The sequence below is a fragment of the Haliotis cracherodii genome, unplaced genomic scaffold (assembly GCF_022045235.1).
Source record: "Haliotis cracherodii isolate W230 unplaced genomic scaffold, xgHalCrac1.p SCAF_5, whole genome shotgun sequence".
Lineage (NCBI taxonomy): Eukaryota > Metazoa > Mollusca > Gastropoda > Lepetellida > Haliotidae > Haliotis > Haliotis cracherodii.
Window position 1 is genome coordinate 45,703,495 of NW_027266308.1, and position 23,976 is coordinate 45,727,470.

General features: G+C 38.8%; 2 protein-coding genes across 2 annotated transcripts; one reads left to right on the top strand and one right to left on the bottom strand.

Annotated features, from left to right (window-relative positions):
- Positions 1-1,476: 1,476 nt before the first annotated feature.
- On the bottom strand, positions 1,477-15,396 carry LOC139442469 (kanadaptin-like). Its single transcript, XM_071223277.1, has 13 exons — positions 14,671-15,396; positions 13,642-13,819; positions 11,710-11,832; positions 11,324-11,387; positions 10,099-10,241; positions 8,533-8,693; positions 8,047-8,116; positions 7,145-7,334; positions 6,351-6,444; positions 4,531-4,885; positions 3,804-3,865; positions 3,048-3,141; positions 1,477-1,635 (listed from the first exon to the last, which is right to left on the bottom strand). Exons 1-13 carry the CDS (start codon positions 15,394-15,396, stop codon positions 1,586-1,588), a joined length of 2,310 nt encoding a protein of 769 aa, XP_071079378.1. The 3' UTR covers positions 1,477-1,585.
- A 4,181-nt stretch (positions 15,397-19,577) lies between these two features.
- LOC139444417 (uncharacterized) lies at positions 19,578-21,577 on the top strand. Its single transcript, XM_071225389.1, has 4 exons — positions 19,578-19,657; positions 20,271-20,941; positions 21,079-21,281; positions 21,539-21,577. The coding sequence occupies exons 2-4, from the start codon at positions 20,272-20,274 to the stop codon at positions 21,575-21,577; spliced, it is 912 nt and encodes a 303-aa protein (XP_071081490.1). The 5' UTR covers positions 19,578-19,657; position 20,271.
- The last annotated feature ends 2,399 nt before the right edge of the window (positions 21,578-23,976 follow it).

Consider the following 23,976-nt stretch of genomic DNA (forward strand, 5'->3'; position numbering starts at 1 on the left):
GTTAGTAGTGGAACTTGAGATACATATTCCAAATTTGTGATATTTGAAATATTTTCCTTTATTTGATGCTGAAAGCTGCATATGACCATTACTCGCCCCTTGTGTCTACATGTAACCTTGTGTAATATTAGTATATTTGAGGTTAGTAGTGGGGTCCAACATGTATATGTTACGTTTGAATTATGACCTTTGCTCCTATATAATTTCAAAATGTATTTCCTCGCAGGTCTGAATCTGATTTCCAATTTGGGAGTTGTGATGAAAAGCTTTTTATGGCCACTGCTCAAATTATACTGGAATAATCTCATTCTCTCAAAATGTAGTTTGTGCTTTGTAAACATCTTTGAAAATGCCAGACTGGGGAAGCTGAACTTTGGCATGTGTTCTCCTTATTACATCACAGGTTGCTCATTAGGACTTGACTGTGCCTTGTAAAACATGGAAAAACTATGTTTATAACAAACACGCTTATAACAAACTGACGGATATAACGAACTGCTTTTTGGTCTGGTCCATTGGCTGTATATATGCTATGTATATGCTTATAACGATCTACGGTTATAACAAACTATAATTAGTGGCCCCTTTGAGTCTGTTATAACCGTAGTTTAGTTAAAATTTCTAAATTAAATTCGACAGTTGTGTAATGCAACAATATTCTGCAATAGTACAATCATTCTTGCATATTTGGAAACATGGATAGTAAGTTACATATTTGTTAATTACTTTTGTCCTTTTAATTTATGCAGACATTATTTAAATTGCACTGCTGTGAAACAATTGAATATGTAGTTTAAAAATTATGTAGAATTAAAAATAAAGTAATCTCCGAAGAAGGCATTTTATGCTCAGATTAATGGTGATATCACTTTATTACAATCATGATTGGACGTTTATTTAGCATTGTCGTTCAGACCATACGCTCACAGACAGGGTACATCACATCTGATCACATGACCAATGACAATGATTTTTATCTAACCAACATTCATTCATACAGGTCCAGAATATATGTCTGCCTTTTCACTGAGTTAGCAAAACTTGTAGCAGACGATGCAAATGAAACGATTTACTTCCCTATACACAATGCATTGTGATATTCATCAGTTCATTTCAAATCAACCATACTTATTTAAGATATACTAGATACTAGTATTCCGATTGATTTCTCAACGGGCTACAGGGAAAATAATTGCTCGCTCTTAACCAATCAGGAGCTAGAACTTTAATCTAAGGTGAGATAAATCATTATTATAGGGAGATATGATTGATATAGAGGAGGAATCCCATGCTTTCAGAACATCTGACTAATGGAGATCAGGTGGTTGTGACTAGGCTTATGGTGTGGTTTGTGTGACAGGAAGTGTTTGTCATGTTGATGAACAAAATACAGTCAAACTGTTGGCATACAGCATAGTTTCATGTTAGATATAGAACTGCTTCCAGTAGTGACAAAAAAAACCGGCTGCACGCTTTATCATTTTATTCACATATCTGTACAAAACTATACAATTGCCAAGGAACCATATAAACATCTGTTGACTAAGTTAAGCACCCACAAAGTCTTTGAAGCGTGTGATATCGATCAGTATCCATATTTAGCATTCAGATGAGTCTTGCCATCACCACTCTGACCTGCAACACATATTGTATTATAAATAAGTACACACTTTTACTCAGTAAGGCTATCTTCAATGCAGCAATTCTCAAACACTTGGCTCAAAAAGTCATGTTAACGCTGGTTGTTTTAAGTGCATGGCTACCTACAAAGAATACATTTTAGTGTTAACTTACATATCAACACAAGTGTAACAGAATGGTGAGTAGTGCCTAAACACAGTTACCCTTGAAAACAATGCAAAATGTGCAGTGAAATCAACTTATTATAAGTGTGAAGCTACCTAAAAAACAGTATCTTACATAAACTATGTGCTTAGGAAGTCATCTTATAAGCGTAGAACGTATAGATATTCAACAGTCTTCATACCAGGGAAACATCAAGCTGGCAGGATTATATGAACTAGGTATTGTTCAGTGATACACCTGATTTTTTACCACAAGCAAAAACCATTCAATATGTCCTTATGAAACTCTGTACACACATCAGGCATGCATTGAACTGGTTCCTTTTACTTATCAGAAAATTTTGAAATGTTTTTGCATTCTCAAGGCAACAAGATAGACGGGTTCAAGAGAGGATAGGGATTGTTTCCAGACCCAAAGAAAAAAACCAAAACATTAAATATTTCTTAATGAAACTTTGTTCACGCATCAGGATTCATTGAACTGGTTTCTTTCACCGTTCAGGAAGTTTGGAAAACATTTATGTTTTAGCATTTCCAAGGCATCAATTTGGACCTAGGTTCATATCCAGAGCATAAAGATTGTTTCATAAATCAAACTGTTTCTCATTTCTTTGTGAAACTTGGTGTACACACCAGGCAAGTGCAGAACTGGTGTCTTTGCTATTCATGTGGGTTTTTTAAAAATCTTTTTTTTAGATGTTGTGTTGCTAAGGCTATAACTAGCATAACCATTAAACATTTCTTGATGAAACTTTGTAAGCACATCAGATGTGATATATATCATACATCCATGTTGGGTTCCATGTCAAAATAGGTCTCCAGCAACTGAATGGATGGTCAGGCTTGGTGACTTGGTTACTTGAGAGGGACGTTGCTCATCATGCAGTGTTGATTACAAAACAAGCACAGCATCATATGTCAATTCAGGAATTGTTCATTTTGGAGGTGGGGGATTGGGCTATTTTTTCAAGCTTTAGGATTAGCATTTTTTGGTGTAATGAGGCATATGTCGTTTTGTGATATGTTTGAAAGAGCTTGGGATATTGGCAACTTTGTCTTCTTGTTTCTATTTTTTAAATTCCTATTTCAGAACTAAAGCTGCTACAGTTCTAAGCAGATAGAAATCTAAAATTTCAAACCAACTCAACCTATCACACAAATTTAACAAATAACATGAGGTAACTCAGAAACCATACATTTTAGGAGGAACATATGTCAGTTGTGTCTGACTTGGAACCATACCTTGTGGTGGCATCCACACAGCATAGTCTGGATCTGTGTCATCATAGCCACCGGTCCTCCCCCTGCCATCAGTCTTTGGCTTCTTGCTCTTCACCTGTATAACAACCAAACTCTTGATCAGACCAAAATGGCATGCCAAGGTAGCCTTGGTTAAATGTGAGCATGTTTTGGAGACGCCATCGCTGAGATCCACCATGCAAAGCTTCAGCTTCATAAGTCTTGTGGAAAATGTAAAGGTTTCAGTGAGCGAGTGAGCTGGTTTTAAAACTGCTTTTAACAGTATTCCAAATATTTCATGGCATGTTGGCTTACTGTGGGAGGAAAGCCCAAAATGATACAGGTCTAGATGATTACTTCTTTGGTGAAACCCTCTAACACAGGTATTGTGAGGAAAAACCTAGAAACATAATCGGGTGAACCAGGATTCGCACCCAGGTCACAGGTTTCAGGTGTGCCCAAGGGATGCAACTCTGCACAATGAATTGCGGTGTCTTAGAACACTGGGCCCATGCCTCGAAAAAAGTTTAAAACATTCAAGGATGGATAACATACCATGACATACATTGACCTCAACACTTATCACCACAGTAACAAGAGTGTCATGTTATCCCTACTACAGCAACTCTCAGCTGTCGGGGTTAACATGACCATAGGCTAATAAGACTGCTGCATTAGACGTGAAGTGCTGCATTATCACATGTGACGTCAGATGACTGGGATATTGGAATAATATATCTGATATAAAGCAGCACCTACCTTGACATCTTCCAGAGACGATCGTTTCTTGGATTTTGTATCAACATTCTTTTGACTTAGCTCTGAAATATATGAAGTTCTTATTTAAAACAAGGAAGAAGTACATGTGCTGCTCCATCTAAATACAAATATATTGTAACTCCAACAATAAATACATAGTCTGTTTTTACAGATACAATCACACAAAACATACAAAAAAATAAAGGATTTTATCATTAGCCTAATAAAATCTTACTATGTGATTGGCTAGCCACCATCAACACATACAGGTCCTGACATTTACTGGCCACACAACATGCTCGTGGGACACAAAAATATATTTCCCAAAATAAATCTTTGTTAAGGCTAAAAAAGTAATAGTCTTGGTTCTCAGGTCCCTGCATCATCATAAAGTTCGCCGCACTTTTTGTTTTTATTTCCATTTTGAAAACAAAGCCCAAAAATTCTTAAATATTCCAAGCACACGCACACACACACACACACACACACACACACACACACACACACACACACACACACACACATTTTATCTGAATGTTTCTGTACATCCCTCAATGGCTAGCATGAGGCCATTCAGCTCATACATACCGGTACTATACACAAGGCCTTTCCCATGTATCCCCATACTTGAGGCAAGATATGATCTAGGTATTGCAATACTGGTACATAAATTGAGCCATTTTTGCAAAAACTTCTCCAGCCATGACCTTAACCATGCCATACATACCCTCTGTACTGTCGGGGTCTCCGGAACCAGCAGGAATCTGAAAGGACTTGCCATGTGCTTTGACACAGCTAGACGTCACACTCTCTGCTGGTTGGCTGGGAGCTGATGGGGGCGGAGGCATGGCGGGACCTTTAACAGTGCTTGAGGACACGCTCTCAGTTGATTGGTTGGAAGGAGTCTGCTTGGCAGGAGCTTTAACCCTGCCTGACGTACTGTCCGGCTCCTCAGGCTGCAGTCTCTCACTTCCAGCTACAGAGGTGTTCCTGTTACAGTTTGTAGATGTAACATCCTCTTCCTCCTCTTCTTCTTCTTCCTCACCAGCATCTCCCGATATTGCACTTGTTGTTTGTGTAGGCTATAATTAATGAAGTACAGGTAACAGGTACGTTATAGCTTTTGTACACATAATACGCTAACTCTGTTTCAGCAGCTGTTCTTAGGTGAAGATCATCTCAATTTATGTCACTCATTTGTGTACCGACAGTCTGTGTATCCCTTTCCCAGTTCTGATCAGGATACGATAACCGAATGTTTTATGAATGGAAATTTCCTGGTACCATCTGTACATGTCCTTTGAAATGCGTAAAAGATAAATTTCACTTAATGCTGATATGAACCAAAATTGTTAATTGACAGGAATGCATACAGTGGTCCCTCGTTACTGTGCTCTTTGATGTAGCGCTAACTTGGTTATAGCGCGCGGTAAAGCATGGCTCCCAAAATTTACTAACATTTTTAATGTACTAAGTAATCCTAGTAAATATATAGACTATCAATCTATCGATCTATTTATTATACTAATGTCTACAAGAAGTTTAAAACTACTCCAAACTATTGTGATGTAAGTTCACAATGCTCTGCTAAAAAAGCATACTCATCTCTTGTGAAAAAATGAAAATATTGTACTGTGGGCCTGTGGTCCATCAATTCTTTCATTAAACGTACTCTATAGAGGCAACCTCAGATGTCATGAAGTCGAGACAGCAATATGTCAGGTTCCATGAACTCTGGTCATTTGACCATAATAAACACCCTGCCTGACATTCTTGTATTTTAAGTAGCTACAGGTGAAAACATGGCTATGTGTGTTCCCTTCTCTGTTTATGTGAAGAAATACACATTAACAGTGCAGCAAATAAATCACATGTCATGTGAATCATATCAGTCGATAGTTAATGAACAATGATGCCTTGAACAGTTTGTACAACAGAAAAATTATATACAAAATATAATGTGTCGTGCATCGCATTTTGAGAAATTTGGATGAAAGTAAAATTACTAATTCATTATAGCCTCAACTTTCATGTGAGTAGTTAATTTTGGGTATTAACTTCTTTTAAAAGCCCTTGCTCTGACATAAGTCATTGAAACATAATTACGTGAAGTTAATTTCAGATATGACATTAAACTGGTCTACATAGGTCTTTCATAGGTCTACTTCATCGAGGGGTCAGTGAAACCCTGTTAGTCGAAAGGATTTCACTGGGAACCATACTGACGGGATTAACAGGGTTTTTTCATTGCATGAAAATGATCTTCACTAGGATATGGAACTTTTCCAAATACATGTGTGTTAATCATTAAAAAGGGCCAGGCTACATATACTGCTCAAAACAAGTTAAGGATTCCCTAATTCTTTCACATTACTATAGTTAATCTGTCATAGCGTCATGGGCATGACGATTAACTTAAGTAATATGAAAGATTCCGGTGGTCCTTAACTTTCTTTGATTAGTATATTTATAGCAACTACACTCAAGGTGAGGAACAGCGTTGTGAAAGCTGTACACCTCGGTGACGGTGAAGTTGGGCACACTCACCACCACTGGCAAATGTTTTTTGGGCCCCACATGAATCTTCCCAACTGAAGGGACGGCAGCTTTCACCACAGGCTTCGGTGGAGGGGGGACTGGTCTGGAATGAGAGAAACAGGACATCAACAGAATTACCAAATTTTTTCTAGCTATTTTGATATTGTCAATTCAAAAACTGCCATAATTATGAAAATGTTGTACCGGTAATGCAACTGCACTGTGATATTCTGTATTTTAGTGTTGCGATCTCATAGGAAAAGGGGACTAGGCCTGAGCCTGTTTTCAGTATCACAGAAGAGTACATTTATTTTTTCTGTTACGGTACATGTTGCTTCACATCATTTGTTTGGTTGTTTGTGTGTTGTTAAACTCCGCAGTCAGCAACATTCCAGCACATGACGGTGGTCTGTAAATAATTGAATTTGGACCAGACAATCCAGTGATTGGTATCATGAGCATAGATCCACGCAATTGGGATATGACATCAACCAAATCAGTGAGCCTGACCACCCGATTCCCTGGGTTGCAGAAGACCAATTCTAACCTGGATCTTGACGGTGTTCACATCATTTTAAGTGAGGGAGTGAATGAATGGTGTCCCATTGAAGTCAACAATATTTCAGCTACATCATGGAACACATCAGTGAAGCTATCAACGGCATGAACAACATCAACACCATCACAATACAGTGGCACACAATTACCAGAATATCAGGAACAAGCAGTCAGTTGGGCACACTGGTGAAGGTGACAAGGAAGTGTTCATTGTGAAATCACACACACTAATGAACAGTACTTACTTCTTGAGTTCTGGGAGTGCAGCAGGCTTCGCTAGATTGACTAGTCTTCGTAGCTTCTGTTCTTCCTGCTTCAACTCAATCAGCTGACGTTTGAGCTTCATCTTTGTCTTCGTATCCATGACTCCGGATTTGATTGCAGACATATAGGCATCTAGAGCATCCACTTCCTCACTATCGAAAGCAGCAGCGTCTGAGAATATTAGACATTTGAAGTATATTTCATTATTAAAGGCAGCACAAAATAAGTTGTTTGATATACTCTCAATTTGCAGTAGCATCCGAAGACTAAGAAAATGATTATGTGTACCAGAGAAGCAGGAACGCATAACATCCATCTTACAAACTAACAGTCGTTTGATCTCAGACTCTCTGAAAAGTTTTTGAGCATGCTGACAACCTTGGCATAGTGTGAAATGTGATGTTGCTGGGTAATCAGTAGTATAAATTTCCATAAAGCAGCAATAAAATATGTTCATGTGAAGTTTAATAACCGATGTAGGAAGTGCCTCATATCTATAACATCTTCAGCCTTGGTTTGAGACAGGATGTCTTGATATCACAGTGAGTGAGGGAGTGAGCGAGCGAGGGAGTGAGGGAGGGAATTTTTTTGGTTAATGCCACCATGAACAGTATATATGGAGTGTCAGCTTATTGTGGGAGCAATCTCATTAAAATTAGATCTTAGTTCTCGCTACCACTAAACAAAGATCTGAGGACATCCCATTACAGGTCATGTCAGAACGATCTGACAGGTGACTACAATCCTGGAATCCTTGAAATCTGTCAAGAATAAAACTTTCGCCTCCTGTCATATGCTATAAAAAGTCTCTAGGTTTTCCTCAAAAATTGTATCTTGAGTATATAGTTAACAACATCACGGAGACGTAAGTGAACAAATTTACCTGCTTTTGCCTTCTCTAGCTTGGTTTCAATTTCTTCAATTTCCTTGGATATACTAGTATGTTTCGTCATCTGAAAACATACACAGCTCAATATAGAGGTGTGATAAAATATCATATCAATCAAATCAAGCATGTGTCTCTATAGTATTCCTGTGAACTGACAATTTTAGTGTAGAACATTTTAAGTGTATAACATGACATTTACAACAGACCTCCCTGCAAGTTATTTCACTTTCCTTAAACATCCATGCTTCTTTTCTTTATCCATATACGACATTACGGCAAAATAAAAACAAAATAATTATTGTAATACTGTAGGGGTGAGATAATGCTTCACAGTTAAAAGGTGTACGATATTTCTACCAGACACCAGGCCAACAACACTTGAATTCACCAGAGAACCAAAAGTCCTTACAAACACAAATATGGCATTTAGTAATGATAGTCTTTGTGATAGATATAACTGGGCAGTGTGTGTCCACTCACAAGGGAATCGTATGTCTCTGCCTTGTCTTCTATCTTCCCTGCTTTCTTCATTCTCTGCACACGTTTCTTCTCTATGGTACCGGTCCGATCTAAGAACGTATCTTCATCACTGTCATAGAAATCATTGTCTTCCCAGTTTTTTGCTTTCCTCTTGTGACTTTCTGAAAAAAAGATTTGGTTATTCTATCATGACTGTCATCCCATGATTATAAAAGTTTAGAACGTAACAACAGCACCAGAAAGTTTGGTCAAAATGGTATGTCAAAATGCCATAAAAATTTGTTTACAAACGACACCAACAATAATGGTTGTGTCTTTAGTAAACAAAGACAGCTGCTTGGCAGCCATGTGCTTTCAAATCAGATTTGGCTGACACAAACACATCTGAACCCTTCCATGTCCAGAAGTCCACATAAAATATTGTGTATATTGTTACCAGGTTGAACTCTGTGTTGAAAGTATAAATAAATCATTTTGAATTAAAGCTTTACTGGATGTAAACAGCGTTGTGTTGTTCTGGCTTGTGACACGTAGAGGTGACACGATACGGTGGGGTTGCGATACGATACATATCCCAATACTATGGGTGCGATACAATTCGTATCCCAATACAGTACTTTTATTTCACAAGTTGATCTTTTTTCTTGCAAATGAATCACAACCCTGAATAACCGGTATTTGTTATTAAATTTCAGAGATCAAAGATGGGATATGTAAGGCAGAAACATATTGGTAGAGGGCGCTGTGAAAGTCATGCTATTCATGTCCAACCATGAAATACTACAGAATCTGCATAAGCTTGTGGTTGAACAGTTTCTGTTATCATTCACATGTTTTTACACAAATATAACTCGTAATGAAATGTATCGTATGTATCGCGATACAGGGGTTGTAAATAGATGTATTGTATCGTTGGCCTCGTATCGCTATACAATACTGTATCGTCGTACTAGTGACACCCCACAAAAACACTGACAAGCAAGTCAACACTCACACACTCAAGCCCAAAATGTGTTCTTGTCTTCAAAACCAATACAGCCCTGGAGTCCTGTAGCAGCTCATTCATAAACATGTACATGTAAACATTCTGAGATTTTTGTTTAAGGCTTCGAGCAGTCGAACAACTGAGAATGTTGTTAACGACAGTCAACAATATTTTTGTCAGTTTCCATGACAACCATTGGGTGCTTGGGACGGACAAATAGAAACCTTTGAGATCGAGGGGAGGATAATCTCAGGACTTTTGTGTTTTATGTGGCCTGCATCATGTTTACAACACATTACGTGTGCATGGTGTAAGAAAACGGAAGAGGTTTGTATTTATGTTTTCCAAAGAAATCAAAACACTGAAAAGTCCATTTGCAGAACTGCTTTTATTCTAAAACTAATCTGCAAAGTCACCAAATTTTAAAATAAAGGGGTAGGATATACATGAAAAGAAACTACTACTTAGCAACACCTAGTTACCACGTCACACAGCTCTAACTAGTGTCTACGCTATGTCTGGAAATCACCAGCAGGTTTTGGAGACATCCATTGTTGTACGGTTAGAATAGAAATAAATACCATGTTTTGACTTCCGAAGCTCCCCATGCTTGTCCAGCAAGCGACATGCCTCCAGTGCGCAGGCAACAACGGCATCCTTCCTCTTCCCCGACACCACCACCTCCGCGACAACCGGCTCCCCAGTTGGGGTGTCTACAGGCAGCCTGCACACACACACACACAAATACTGGTCACTACAGAGGAGCAAGATGCAGGGATAACGGCATCCAGGCACTGGGGCTCACCTGGCACAGTCACAGTCAGCTGAATGTTTAACGCAGCTAAATCTCTAACCAGCAAGTAAAGACAGTGGGGATGTTTTTTGTACTTGTAATGTGGTCTCTTGGAAAGAAAGGACAGTATGATCTAAATGTAATATTCCTTAATCATACAGGTCTATGATTGTTGTAAGAGGTTACTAATGGGATCGGGTGGTCAGGTTCGCTGACTTGGTTGGTACATGTCATGGATCCCAATTGCGCGGATTGATCCTCTTCATGTCAATCAATGGATTGTCTGATCCAGACTCAGATATTTACAGACCGCTGTCAAATAGATGGAACATTGCCGAGTGTGGCGTTAAACAACAAACAAACAAATAATAATTATAAAGCACATTTTCATCAAATTATGTCTACAAACATTCACTTAAAGTTTCCATTTTCACAAAAATGCTTAATTCTAAATGCCATGATTAAATGTGACCTATGGTAGTTCTACTTGTCCTACTAAAATGTCACCTTTAGGAAGAAGATGCTTAAACATTTTCCAAATTGAAGTATTGTGGTTTTGTCGAAGAATTTCATGAAATCATCAAACTGGCTGAAGGGTTCTGTTTGGAGAAGACATTGCCCACTTAATGCACAGACAGATGACAGATTGATGGACAGACAATGAATAACATGGCATGCCATAAGCTCAACTGAACCTTTGGTCCACTGGAGGTAACCATTGAAAATGTTCACTGGACCAAGGGCAGATGTAAATTGCCCTCAATTAATATTCACTTTTACCAAATCGATGTTGTTACAAAACCTTTAAAGTTGCACGTTTCAGTTTAAACTTGTTCGGAAATATTAAGCAGCACTACAACTTTCATCTGGCAGTTATGTTACTCGCAATCTATCACTTTTACATGTATTGATTTAGAAAACATATATGTCAATTAATTGATGCATTAATATATTTTGTGGCACCTAAAATGTGACATTTTTTAATAGGATGTTAACATATAACTTGTACTTACTCCACCATACACTTGTGTTTTCCTTGTCCGCTCTCCACAAACTGGTATTCCGGTAAATCATATCCTGAATAATAACAATGTGTGTTTCATACTCTGTGATCATGGTGAGATCAATAACCAAATGTCCTAACTGTCAATTCAATTGTTAATTATGAGGTTTTTAGTCTCAATTTCTGTTTCTGTTGTATATTGTTATATTCATAGTGGAGTTGATCTCTTTTTGTAAATACAATACTTTTTTCAGAAGTCCATACTTGTAATCAGTTTTAAAATAATGCAGACTGCCGCTTCCAAACATCTCAAAGTCAGCAGCAAACCGCAACTATTAACAAAATGCTTCAGCTGCAATTCTCATTAATAATTTCAGTATATTTCAAGTACCCCACCTTCTCTCTCAAAGTAGCCTTTGAGTGCTTTCTTAGGATCATCAATATAGAGATGTTCGTTTTCTGGTATTATTGAAGACGGCATGAATGGACTGTCTTCATTAGCTTCTTCAGCATCTTCATCTACAGCAAGGAAAACAGTAAATAGTATGAGTGCAACATGCCATAATACCTCATCCAACTACGTCCAGCCATACAATATAATATCTCTTCAAACTTCAACCACTAAATTCAAGTCTGCATCTAGCAACAGTTCTTACAAGCAAGAAGTGAGTTTGATAAATTTCGACAGTATTTCAGTTATATCACAGTGTGTCAGCTTAATGTGGGAGGAAAGATGCAGTTGATGCAGCTTGATGTTAATTAACTTGTTTGTACCCTAGAAAAGGATGGGATAATATTTTTATGTGTGCAACAGGATGCTCATAAAGATGTTGATGTTTGCCTTTTTTTAATTAAAGTGTGCTAACCAGAAGAATCAATAATGCCACTTCACCAAGGCTAAGCTAATTACCAGGTGTAATTTTGAATGCTTTCCCCCTTCCTTTCCACTGAGATCTATAACTGTGATAATACTCTTTCTCATTTCTGAAACCAAAATATTTTTTTATGAATCACACTGTGCATTAATTAAGTTCATTTGTTCATTATTTTTTATGTTTTTTTAAATATACATTTGTGGTTTCATAAAACAAACATTGTAACAAGTTAGTGTTGTTAAATTTATATGTTTTCTAAGTGTGTCCTTCAAGCACCTGGAACTTATTTTCACCATGTTGTTATGATCTTAAGCGTGCCATCAGCACTGAAATATATGCCAGTAATGACAGCTAATTGCAGTGGACCACTTACATTGTGCCACTTTCAACCAAGTACAATTAGCTTATGGCAACACACAAGCTAAGAGTCAGAGTCAAGTAACATTTGGAATAAGTAGATGCTTTTGAGCTTAGTTGACTGAGCTGATACTCATGTGAGTCTTAAAATTTGAAAATTTGGGGTTTGAAAGTCCTTGGTCTGGAGTGGAAATGGCACTGTTAAAATCTTAAATAAATGAATGGTTACAATACATCCCTGGTGCCTAAATGGCACACTATAGAAGAATATCTTTTCCTTTAAAAACACCCTGGATGTTATCAATCTCAATGAAAAGGAAAGTGACAAACATCTAAATAACAACCGTTTATCATCAAGCTTAGGTTCAAAAATGCATTCGCATTCATTCTCTTAAATTCCAAAGGACATCTAAACATCTTTGTAAGAGTCCTGTGGCACACAAGAAAAACAACATTTCTATCCCTGAAATCACAAAAGCATTTATTCTTTTTTTTTTCTAAATTGCTTTTAAATGGGTTTGTTTACAGTTCGAAGCAACAGTCACATCATCTCTGGGTTAATCACAGTGATAAGACTGCTGACAACACAACAGTTGGTTGGATGTTTAATCCAGCACTCAGCAATATTCCAGCTATATGACAGCAGTCTCTAAATAATCGAGTCTGGACCAGACAATCCAGTGATTAATATCATGAGCATCGATCCACGCAGTTGGGATCGATGACATGCATCAACCAAGTCAGCGAGCCTGAGCACCCGATCCAGTTAGTCGCCTGTTACGACAAGCATAGTCGCCTTTTGCAACAAGCATGGGTTGCTGAAGACCTATTCTACCCCGGATATTCGCGGGTCGACAACACAACAGAAGCAAGTTTCCACCTATAACTGAAAAGCCTAGCAAAGGCCCACAACTACATTATATTCCAACAGCCTTGAGGTAGATAGAGATTCTGCTTTTAAGAGTGAGAACATGTCAGGCATTTGAAGAGAGAGAGAGTGTAAGTTCTAAATCTAACCCAGAGTAAAGGTATATTTATTTTGTTGGTAAATGATAAATATATATGTTGCCCCTATTGTTGAAGATATGTATCCTACTTATTCCCCATGTGCAGCCCTTGTCTTCTAGCCTCTGTTTCTCCTTCTGCATTCTAGTTTCTTCCTCTATCAGTTCTGCCTGGTGGAGCACCTCTGCTTCCTTTTTCTGTCGTTCTCTCTGTTCCTTTATCTCGGTCACACTCAAATCAGATTCCTCCTCCTTGTCATCATCTGGACCCTATCCAAAGAGGTATGAGAATGTAGCTGATTTAATAAGGGAGGGCATATTTGAAAAAATTTGCATGTGAACAATTTCGAGAACTGGTTGTTTCAAAAAGTGCAGGTAGTTACAGAGCACCTTTAGAATTCAGCACTACAAATTCTTGTGAGGGCAATCCCTGTGAAAAGGTGATGAGTGAAACTTAAAGCGGTTTTTGTGGAAGTTCCATGACAGTTTCCTGAAGCTCAATTTTTTTTTATGTAATCATTCACTTTTGTTTTGTCATTTGAGCATTAGTAATGAGTTGTTTACAAAAAACAAATTAAAATTAACTCCCATTAAAAACTTGACGTCACAGGGTATTGTTTTGCTGGTATATCCTTCCAAAAACATTCACACATTACTTCATACTTCATAGGGTATTCAGTGGTAGAAATTAGTCCACTAGGCCTTATAATGATAACATTAATGATATCATCAAAACCCTTAAAAAATGAAAATTTCTACTAGTCCTTAAGACACCTTAACTATTGGTCAGTTACGTAAGGACTACAGGACTAGTCCCAATTTCTAACGCTGATATTGTGATGTGTTGGTAAATGTTGTGGTGCTGAATATAAAAGTAGGCCGAAGTTACAATATTCAGACTTTAGACCGAAAGTCAAGGGATCCTTTTCTTAACCCATGTGTTAAATAATTAATGATTCAGTACATTGCAGTCAGAAATGTTCCAGGTATATGTCCGTATAACAATCACATCTTGGCCAAGCACACCAGTTACTGACAGCATGATCATCAATCAAATTTCATGTGGGATACGGGATACCTATTCTGGTTGGGAATCTGTACTGTATGAAAGAAAAGCATACCTGGAGTATGTGCAGCCTAGAACTTCCTCCGAATTTCACAACATGGCCCACTCGAACTCTGTTGTATACTTTAGGCTTCACTTTAACTTTGTTTATCCAAGTTCCATGTGTGCTATCTAAATCATACAGATACCACCCTTTCTCTCTTTTTTCACTGTCACTAGTTGAAAATTGTATAACAGCGTGGTAACGAGATAAGGAAGGATGTTCCATTGTTACATCACAGCTTGGTAATCGTCCAAAAACATAGAATGGTTGTTTTGTCAGATCAATGTTATCAATAATAGAACCATTTTTCAGCACTTCAAACTGATAAGACTCGTCGCACAGTCCACTCCATGAAGGTTCTTTGTACGGAATAGTAACCTGCGCATTCCTCAATTGTTCAGCAGGAGAAAAGCCTGAAGCATTTGATGTCGTGTCAGTCTTCTTTTTATTGTTTGTGTTTTGTCCTGAAGAGTCTTCTGTTGCATTATTTTCGTTTGCTTTCCTGTCTTTTTCTGAAGAACTGGATTCTTGTTTAATTTTAACATCCGATTTAAGATCGCTTGTTGTTGGCACTGGTGGCATCGGCGTGTTAACTGGCACTTTGAAATCCATCGTGGTCGTTTTCTCGACTACTGTTTTACTTGAATCAACCGACGTTGCCGCCTTGTCTGCATCTGACGGCGCGTGCGTCGTTGTTGATTCCTCCGAAACGTGAGAGGAACGGTCATTGTCCGCCATGCTGTTCTCTTATGCCTCATATATCAATAAAAATATTGAATGTCACGTGATTGCGATTTTTATTTGTCTAAAAGTAATAGAAAGTACGCCATTTTGGTCAGAACATAATATATTTTATTTCGATGTCGCATGAGAGTTGGCATATATAGCGTATGTCATTGCCACAAGTGGCATAACCCGTGGACTGGTTCCAGTCTACGGAGAGCGAGGCGATAAACTGGTATTTTTTATCTGTTGCGCACAAGACGGTACTCGGTGTTTGGTTTGCCAACCCTTGAGCGCTTTGTCGAGAGGACAGCGTACCAGTCTAGGTTTGCTGAGGTCGCGTTTTCGAAAAACGTATACATTGTAAACAAGTGTTACCATGTGCATATTTCTTCACACAGTGTAATCGAATTGGATAATATTCAACTTGAGTTGACTGTTTTTCTAACAGTATCTAAATTAAATTCAGCAAATCCAAACTAAAAGGGGATGAAAGTGCTGGTATTCTAAGATTGCTCAAAGGCGTATATATATATATATACGTATTTGGTTTGCTCCTTTTCTACATTACCCGTAATATGGAAGCACCTGAATGTACCTGAAAGTGAAATCACACTTGTTGGAAATCTAGATGTATAATAATTCATATTATTGAAAAGTACATATCCTAACGATGATAGACATATGAGACCCGTGAAGATCCGGGGTAGAATATGTCTTCAGCAACACAGGCTTGACGTAAATAGCGACTAATGGGATCGGGTGGTCAGTCTATCTGACTTGGTTGATGGATGTCATCGTATCCCAATTGCATAGATCGATGCTCATGATGTCAATCACTGGATTGTCTGGTCCATGCTCGATTATATAACTGGAATATTGCTGAGTGCGGCGTACGTTAAACAACAAACAAACAAACAAACATATGACTTGATTCCGGTTTCTCCCATAGGTGTCAGTACTCATTCATAAGGGATAAAACAACTTCGGGGTAACTGACATCGGACATTATCAAAGGTGGCTAAACGGTCCAAAGGAACAATCCTCAAAGTGACATCGCCAAGTATCGGACTACACGTAGTTTCAATCAAAATCGTTGAAAAGTTTTCATCAGCATCGCTTCGTTGTGCAATCATACAGGCCGTATATCAAAACTTCTTGTGTTTTATGTGTTGTTAACGGTTTAAACCTAATTTATAAAAACGCCCGACACCTAAAATATTGGACAAATTTAATACCAGTGAATTTGAAAACACAAGAAGCGTTGAGTAGGCTATTTTTAATACAAGGAAACGGTAACCTGCGAAGGCGAAAGAAGGAAATATTATTGTTTTTACAGTACAATTATAATTAATATATAGAATAAGTGAAAGAGAAAAAACCGAAAAGATGAATCGCTTCGATTTTTGTAAATGGTGTTTATGTGCTCAATAATCTGAACAAATTTGTTTCACTATCATCCCCAGAAAACGTACACCCTCGTCTCTCCTTTTACTTCGCACTCGGCTGCCTTATTTAGATATTTGTTGACAGTTTATTTCGTAAAGACAGTTTCCATTTCATCCATTCTTCAAAAGGAAAAGTTTGAAATAGATAATTATCACAAGCAAATGAAATTAATGGAAATATTTGCCATAAAACGAAAAGCAGAAATCTAAATAGTTTTTAAGTATTGAGCCACGAAGATGAAACTAGTAAATGACAACTAATGGTTTCCAGTAATTATGTATTGGTTTTTGTTTTTAAAATTATATTTTGGCCTAAGTAGAGCATGGAGGGAAGAGTGAGTGAGTGAGTGAGTATGGTTTTACCCCGCGTTTAGCTATATCACGGCGGGGGACACCAGAAATGGGCTTCACACATTGTACTCATGTCGGGATTCGAACCGGGTCTTCGGCGTGAGGAGGAACGCTTTAACCACTAGGGTACCCGACCGACCCTGGAGGGAAGAGAATACAGTTTAAGGTTGAGAAAATATAACACCATATGAAGAAACACAAGAATGCTTTCACCTTGCTCTTGGACAAGATGTACATTTTACAGATTCGTTATTAGTGAGACCAAATTATGTTTTTACAAAATACATATATAATCATGTGGCATTGAAGTTTCTTATTTGATATTCCTGCCCAATAGAAGTGTTCCTCTTGGTGCCCCAGACAGGCCTTAACGATGGAAATCACTTTATACTTGTAAATCGTTTATACTGGTAAAAAGTCTACCACGTATGTGTGATTTGTGTTTTTAGAAGAGATAAACGTCAGAGGATGCTAGGTCAGGAGAGCAAGTTGCATGGAGAAGTAATTGAAAGCCACTATTTACAGCTGAAGCAACTGCCACTTGTGATACGTGCATGTAGCACATTGTACTGAAGCAGTAACTCACCTAAGCGGAGTTTTCCTCCAGTGACATGGCGCTGTGGCATGGTACGACCTCGATGCAGATAGTCAATCATGATGATCCCCTTATTTATTGTATACTGTCACAGAGAACCGAAGTAATGACTTTGCCAACTGACGCCCGTACTTCCTTGTTAGGGATGAGGCCAACTGTTTCCATTGTTTGCTCTGAAGTTTTGACTCTTGATCAAAGTGATGAATTCATGTCTATCCTGGTGTACAAGTGGAATACTGTTGAAAATAAAGATACTGCTGGTAACTGGTCAAAAGGTCCATGGATGTATTTCGCCTGATCAGATTCTCATCTTGTGTCAACATCCTGGGTACCCAGCTTGCTAACGTGGGGTGTCAGTTAAAATGAACTGTACTGACCCGGGCTGATCCCAATAGTGTCAGCAATATGCTGAATAGCAAAACAACCAGGACGAACATACCGATGGTTGCCTTTCACTTCAAACCTAATTAGTAGCTGCCATCCCTTTCCTGCATCTCTGATCACATTATCATTCTTAGCTGCTTTCTGTCCATTCTTTCTCGCATCATTTGAAGATACCCGCGTGCCCGCTATATCGTGAGATCGGCCATGAACACACGCTGTCAAATACATCGACAATTCTGTCCTTGTGTTTACAGAAAGATTCCAAGATAACCTGGACACTGGTGGCCATCATATTCGACTCATGGACTTTATCCACCCACTCCTTCACCTTCTCCCTGCCGCTAATTCGCCCAACATCCACAACAACTCTCTCCTTTCTTGCATCTCGGAACTTGTGTCACATGTGTCACTCCTACGTTTGTTTCGGTTTTGTGATTTACTGAAGTTAATTGAAACAAAACAACAAAATCAATGAAGCATCACAATTTATGCTTTGACCAAAATTATTTAACTGACCAGAATTATTAAAATGACGGCCAAAAGAATCTTTACCATAATTTTTAATCACTCTAGTTTAAAAACCACAAAAGACAATGCATGAAGTAAAATGTATTGAAAACATCAAAACCTCACTGAAATCAACATTTAAATGACAGTCATACAGCATCCGAAATTGGCATGGCAGTAGCCCGAAATAAGGTGGGGCAGCTTTGTTTGTTTGTTTATTTGTTGTTTAACGCCGCACTCAGCAATATTCCAGCTATATGACGGCGGTCTGGGCTCTTTTTGGAGTTTATTTTTTTATAAATTTATAAATATGAAACTTTATTTCAGGGACTAAATGTCAGTCTAGGTCTGCAGAGAGAGAAGTCCACGAGTTTCAGATGCGAGGATAGTCACAGACAAACAGTCCATGACATCAAGATAACTCACATATCATGAGTTGTTGCAAAAGACTTTGGTAAAAACATGTGACTCTTTTGCTGACTTAAGGGCTATGATCTATTACAAAGTACCAGTAACTGGTGACCCATGGAACAAACGCGCTATGTTCTCTTCATAACAATGGCTATGTTGAAGGCCGAACACGAATATGTGCCTGGGGTCGCATAGTTTAAACACACACTGAAAGAATGAAAATCAATCAGTCATTCCTGTGTTTAATTTTAAAAATATATATTTAAAGTTAGTTCGCGGCGGACAAGCCTACAATATCTACCTTACCAATCCGTTTTTCATATCATATTGCCTGTCACAAGGATAAAGAGAAACGTGCCTACTACCATTTCTACTGTTGACGTCATGATTGTCTGTCGTCACAGTCCATATGACGTCACAGGAACACACCCAGTAAGCATTATGGGATGCGGTTGCTAGGTGAGAGTCTCTCACTGTTCTGTTGATGCAGATTTTTACACACATCTTGTATATCAGGGGACAAGATCCATAGGGTATTTGTGTTATTTAAAGTCCAAACTGTATCATCCTCGCCAGTAAAGTAAGTAGTTTACTTGTTGTTACTTCTATTGTAAATCGTAATTTACTAATGTCAATACACGAGAGTATTAATCGCCCGCGATGATGGCTGGTAGTCCTGCTTTTTTCTGCCTTCAATTTAAAGATAATGGAATCAAGTCGCTGAAAAATACGTACCACAAACAAAAACAACTACTTGCCATGTTGATGAAAGAAATCACAACCCCATTGAACACCATTTTTATTCTTATTACTTTACGTTTCAAGTATAAACAAGTTGTTGCTTGTGGTTTACTTTGGTAATTCATGTATGGCACAACTCATAACACATATATGACAGATATAACAAGTTATATAAAACAAGTTAAATCGTTGGCGCGTCACCCCTCAAAAGAATTTCTTGGTGTCCCCTATCGTGATACCATTATGGCTGTGGCTATTCGGAAAACAGCGTAAAAGATTCTCTTAATGACGCATGACATAAAGAGAATCTCTTAACAAGCAAATTTAAATTAGCTACTCTATCATATTAATGCAGGCGAAACCAGTGAATATCAATGAATATACATTTCTAAGATGTCATGCTACAAACAAGGAATAGCCAATTTAACATGCAAACAATGTCTTCGTTATAGGATGCCACGTATATTTTACATACCCCCTGACGACTTTGAACCATTACCGAAATGGATGAAAGACTGTCAACTTGGAAAGTCGAGGAAAGTGGGTGGCGGTGAAGGAGAGTCAGAGAGAATGATGAAGAAAGAGAGAGAACGAAAGACAAGAGGAAGTAGGAAAGAGATGGACAGAATGAGGAGGTACGAGGAGAGGAGGAAGGGGAAAATGGTTAAGGACGATAGAAGGAAGAGCATGATGGCAGCTGTTCCAGAGAAAACACGGGTATCTTTAAATGAAGCAAGAAAGAATGGACAGAGAACAGCTAAGAATCATAATGTGATCAGAGATGCAGGAAAGAGGTGGCAGATAGGAGATGGATTAAAACTGGCTGCGGGGAAAGAGGCAGACTACAGTGGAAGGTCAAAGTCCGTGAAGAAAAATCTAAGCAGACGACATAGAGATACAAGAAAGGAGAGAGTTGTTGTCGAGGTGGAGAGAATTAGCGGCAATGAGAAGGTGAAGGAGTGGATGGATAAAGTCCATGAGGCGAATATGAAGGCAACCAGTGTGCAGGTTAGCTCGGAAACGTTCTGTAACCACAAGGACAGAAATGTCGACCTATTTGACAGCGTGTCTCCATGGCCGATCTCACGATATTGCATAGACGATTCTGACTTCAAGTTAAATGGTATGTCAGATTCTGTAGTTTCCTTTCAGTTCAAATAGAGGTCCTTGTGACCCTTTCCTTTCTCAATAATATTGAAATAGCGTTACTGTCCATGAATTGGAAGATGTTGATAAAATGAACTGATTATTTCATTTTAGTTAATGCTCGTTGCTGCACCAGCCACCCCACATACGACCACGGCTTTGGTCAGCAGCCTGTCGATCTTCTGTACTGCCTGTTTGGTCGCCCAGCACCTCATACCGAGGACATCAATGACCACTCGGATGACCAAGATGATGAACAGTTGACCCCTGAAGTCAAGTGTCAGAAAACTAAATCTTTCTGGAATCGATTTTCCAAGGTAATTGTTTTTTTCGCCAAAACCTGGGATAGTTCCCTGACCTCATCGATAACCAACTTAACACTATGAGGGTTCTTAAGAAAAAGGTTCTTTTGGTCTCACATATACCACGGACGTGTTATATAAACTAGTTTAGGTCCGTGTGTATATTTAGTTTCATCTATTGACATTAATGTGTTTTATGTACATCTGTAAATTCTTCGGGCTTTAACTTAACAGCACAGACTGGAACTTAAATGCCTGCTTGTGTGTTTCAGGTTCTTCATAGAATTGCGAACACCATGCGCACCATGTGAACACCGTGCTTGTTGTCAACATGTGTAAACCAAACAAATCTTAGACGGCTTTTTAGAATGTGTTTTATGCATATGTCCATTTAAAACATTTTGCTGAAATTAACTCCATTATTTATTTATAAGTTGTACATAAAACCCTTTTTCGTCAATATAATACATTCACTAAACTTTATTTTGTTGGTTGTATTTGTTTAAACCATTGGGAGTCAATGGGGAAGCCGAATTGTTAAAGCGATGGCTCGTCACGCGGAAGACCCAGGTTTGATTCCCCATACGGATACAATGTGTGAAAACTTTCCCCAAACCTGATATGGCTGGAATATTGCTAAAAGGGGTATAAAACCCTCTTAACTTCCGCCTACTCACACATAAGTCATACAACAATGGCCTGTACATAATCGGATCCGGGTCTGACGAACCAATTCATGAAAGCACTGGCAACAATCCACATCATGATATGACAACACACAATAAGCCTGACCACCAAGTTGACTCTTAGACAAACCTAAGCTAGTGAGGACCTATTCGCCCCATGCACGGGATACAAGTGTAGCGGATTTAATAGACGTTTAGGTTTTAAAAGGATATAAATAAATAAATAAATAAATAAATAAATATATATATATATATATATATATATATATATATATATATATTATATATATACTCACACGCAAAAGAAACGCAAGTCGAGTATGCAGTATACATGTTATTTATTTTCAACAGTAAAGACAAGAAATACTAATAGGACAAGATTGACAAAAAAATGACTAAAGACAGTTTAATGGATTAAAAGGCAGATGACATAATTGTTTTTTTTTCAAATGTTAAGGGCTTACACAGTTTCGAGTCAATACCCAAAATGTCAGTCAATACCTGGTGTGATCACCATTAGCATTGATCACTGCCACTTATCTCCTGTAAACTGAGTGGATCAGACGATTTGTGAAGGCCCTACATGCATACATCCAGAGCAGCTGTGTGTAGTTCATCGGCAGTTGTAGGGACTTGGGGCACAGACCTCATCCCACAAGTGTTCGGTGGGGTTCAGATCAGGGCTGAGGGCTGGCCACGGTAGAACACGGATGTTGTGTTGTTGCAGAAAGGCCATGGTAGCTCTGGCAACATGGGGACGAGCGTTGTCCTGCTGGAAAATGTGTTGTTGATGTTGTGCAAAAAAAAGGAACAAAGTGGGGTCTGATCACTTGGTCGATATACCGCTAAGCAGTGACGACGTGTCCCTGACCTTGACCAACATTCAGAAAGCACATAGGTCCAAGTCTCGCATTAATTCCAATCCCTGCCCATATCATGACGCTAGGTCCACCCCATGGATCCCTTTCCACAACGTCTCTGTCAGCGAAACGATCACCTCGACGCCGCCAAATTCTGACTCTTCCGTCTGCATAGGAGACACAAAAGCGACTTTCATCATAGAAGATGACACGCCTCCACTCACGATGACGCCAATTGCGATGACCCTGTGCCCACTGAAGTCGTGCTTGTCGATGCCGTGGTTGGAGAACAGGACGACGTGCTGGTCGGCGACATCTGAGGTTGTTGGAACGGAGACGTCGGATCACAGTGTCCCGGCTAATGTGTCGATTATGTGTTCCTATGGTCTGTTGAGCACTTTCACTTGCAGTTAGGAACGGATGTCGCTGGTGTTGACGGGTAATCTGCCGATCTTGTCGAGATGTGGTGACCCTAAGACGACCGCTCCGAGGAAGGTCATCTGTGGTCTGTGTAGCATTGTATCGATGCAGGGGACGGTAAATTGTGGTTATGTTAACGTTGAAATGACGGACCAAGGGGTTGTAGGTCCAAGAATCGGCCAGTTTTATACCCACTACAGTTCGTGACAGTTCGTGCATTTTCGATTTCGCGAGAAATGGGTGCATGATACCCACGTATTCATTGAAATGGTGCGTTTTGGCGATTCGTTTTTTATGTTGCGTTTTTACTCGGGGCTTCCATAATGCAACCAAAAATATTGATAACACCATCAGGCTCCACTACATGCTAAAACTCGTATCAATTAATGGTTCCGTGTTTGTTACCTATTTGCTTCAAACCACTTGTGTTACTTTTGCGTGTGAGTAGATAATAGTACAAGAAAACTGTGTATAATTTGAGAACCACACATACATAAGAAAAGTTACTCTCTTCGTTTTGGAACAGGTGCATGGAAGTCTGACGGAGCCAGACGAGAATACGATTGGTGCTGGAGGAGTTCAAAGCCACACTCGTTGGTTACAGCCATGGCAATGACTAATCTGTGCACTGGCCCAATGTCCTGATAGAAGAGCACACCTTTGTCAGCTTCCTACGTATCTTGGTCTTAATCTCATCCAGTAATGCCATGACTTTTGACATAAGGTTGTTATAACTTTTCCAGC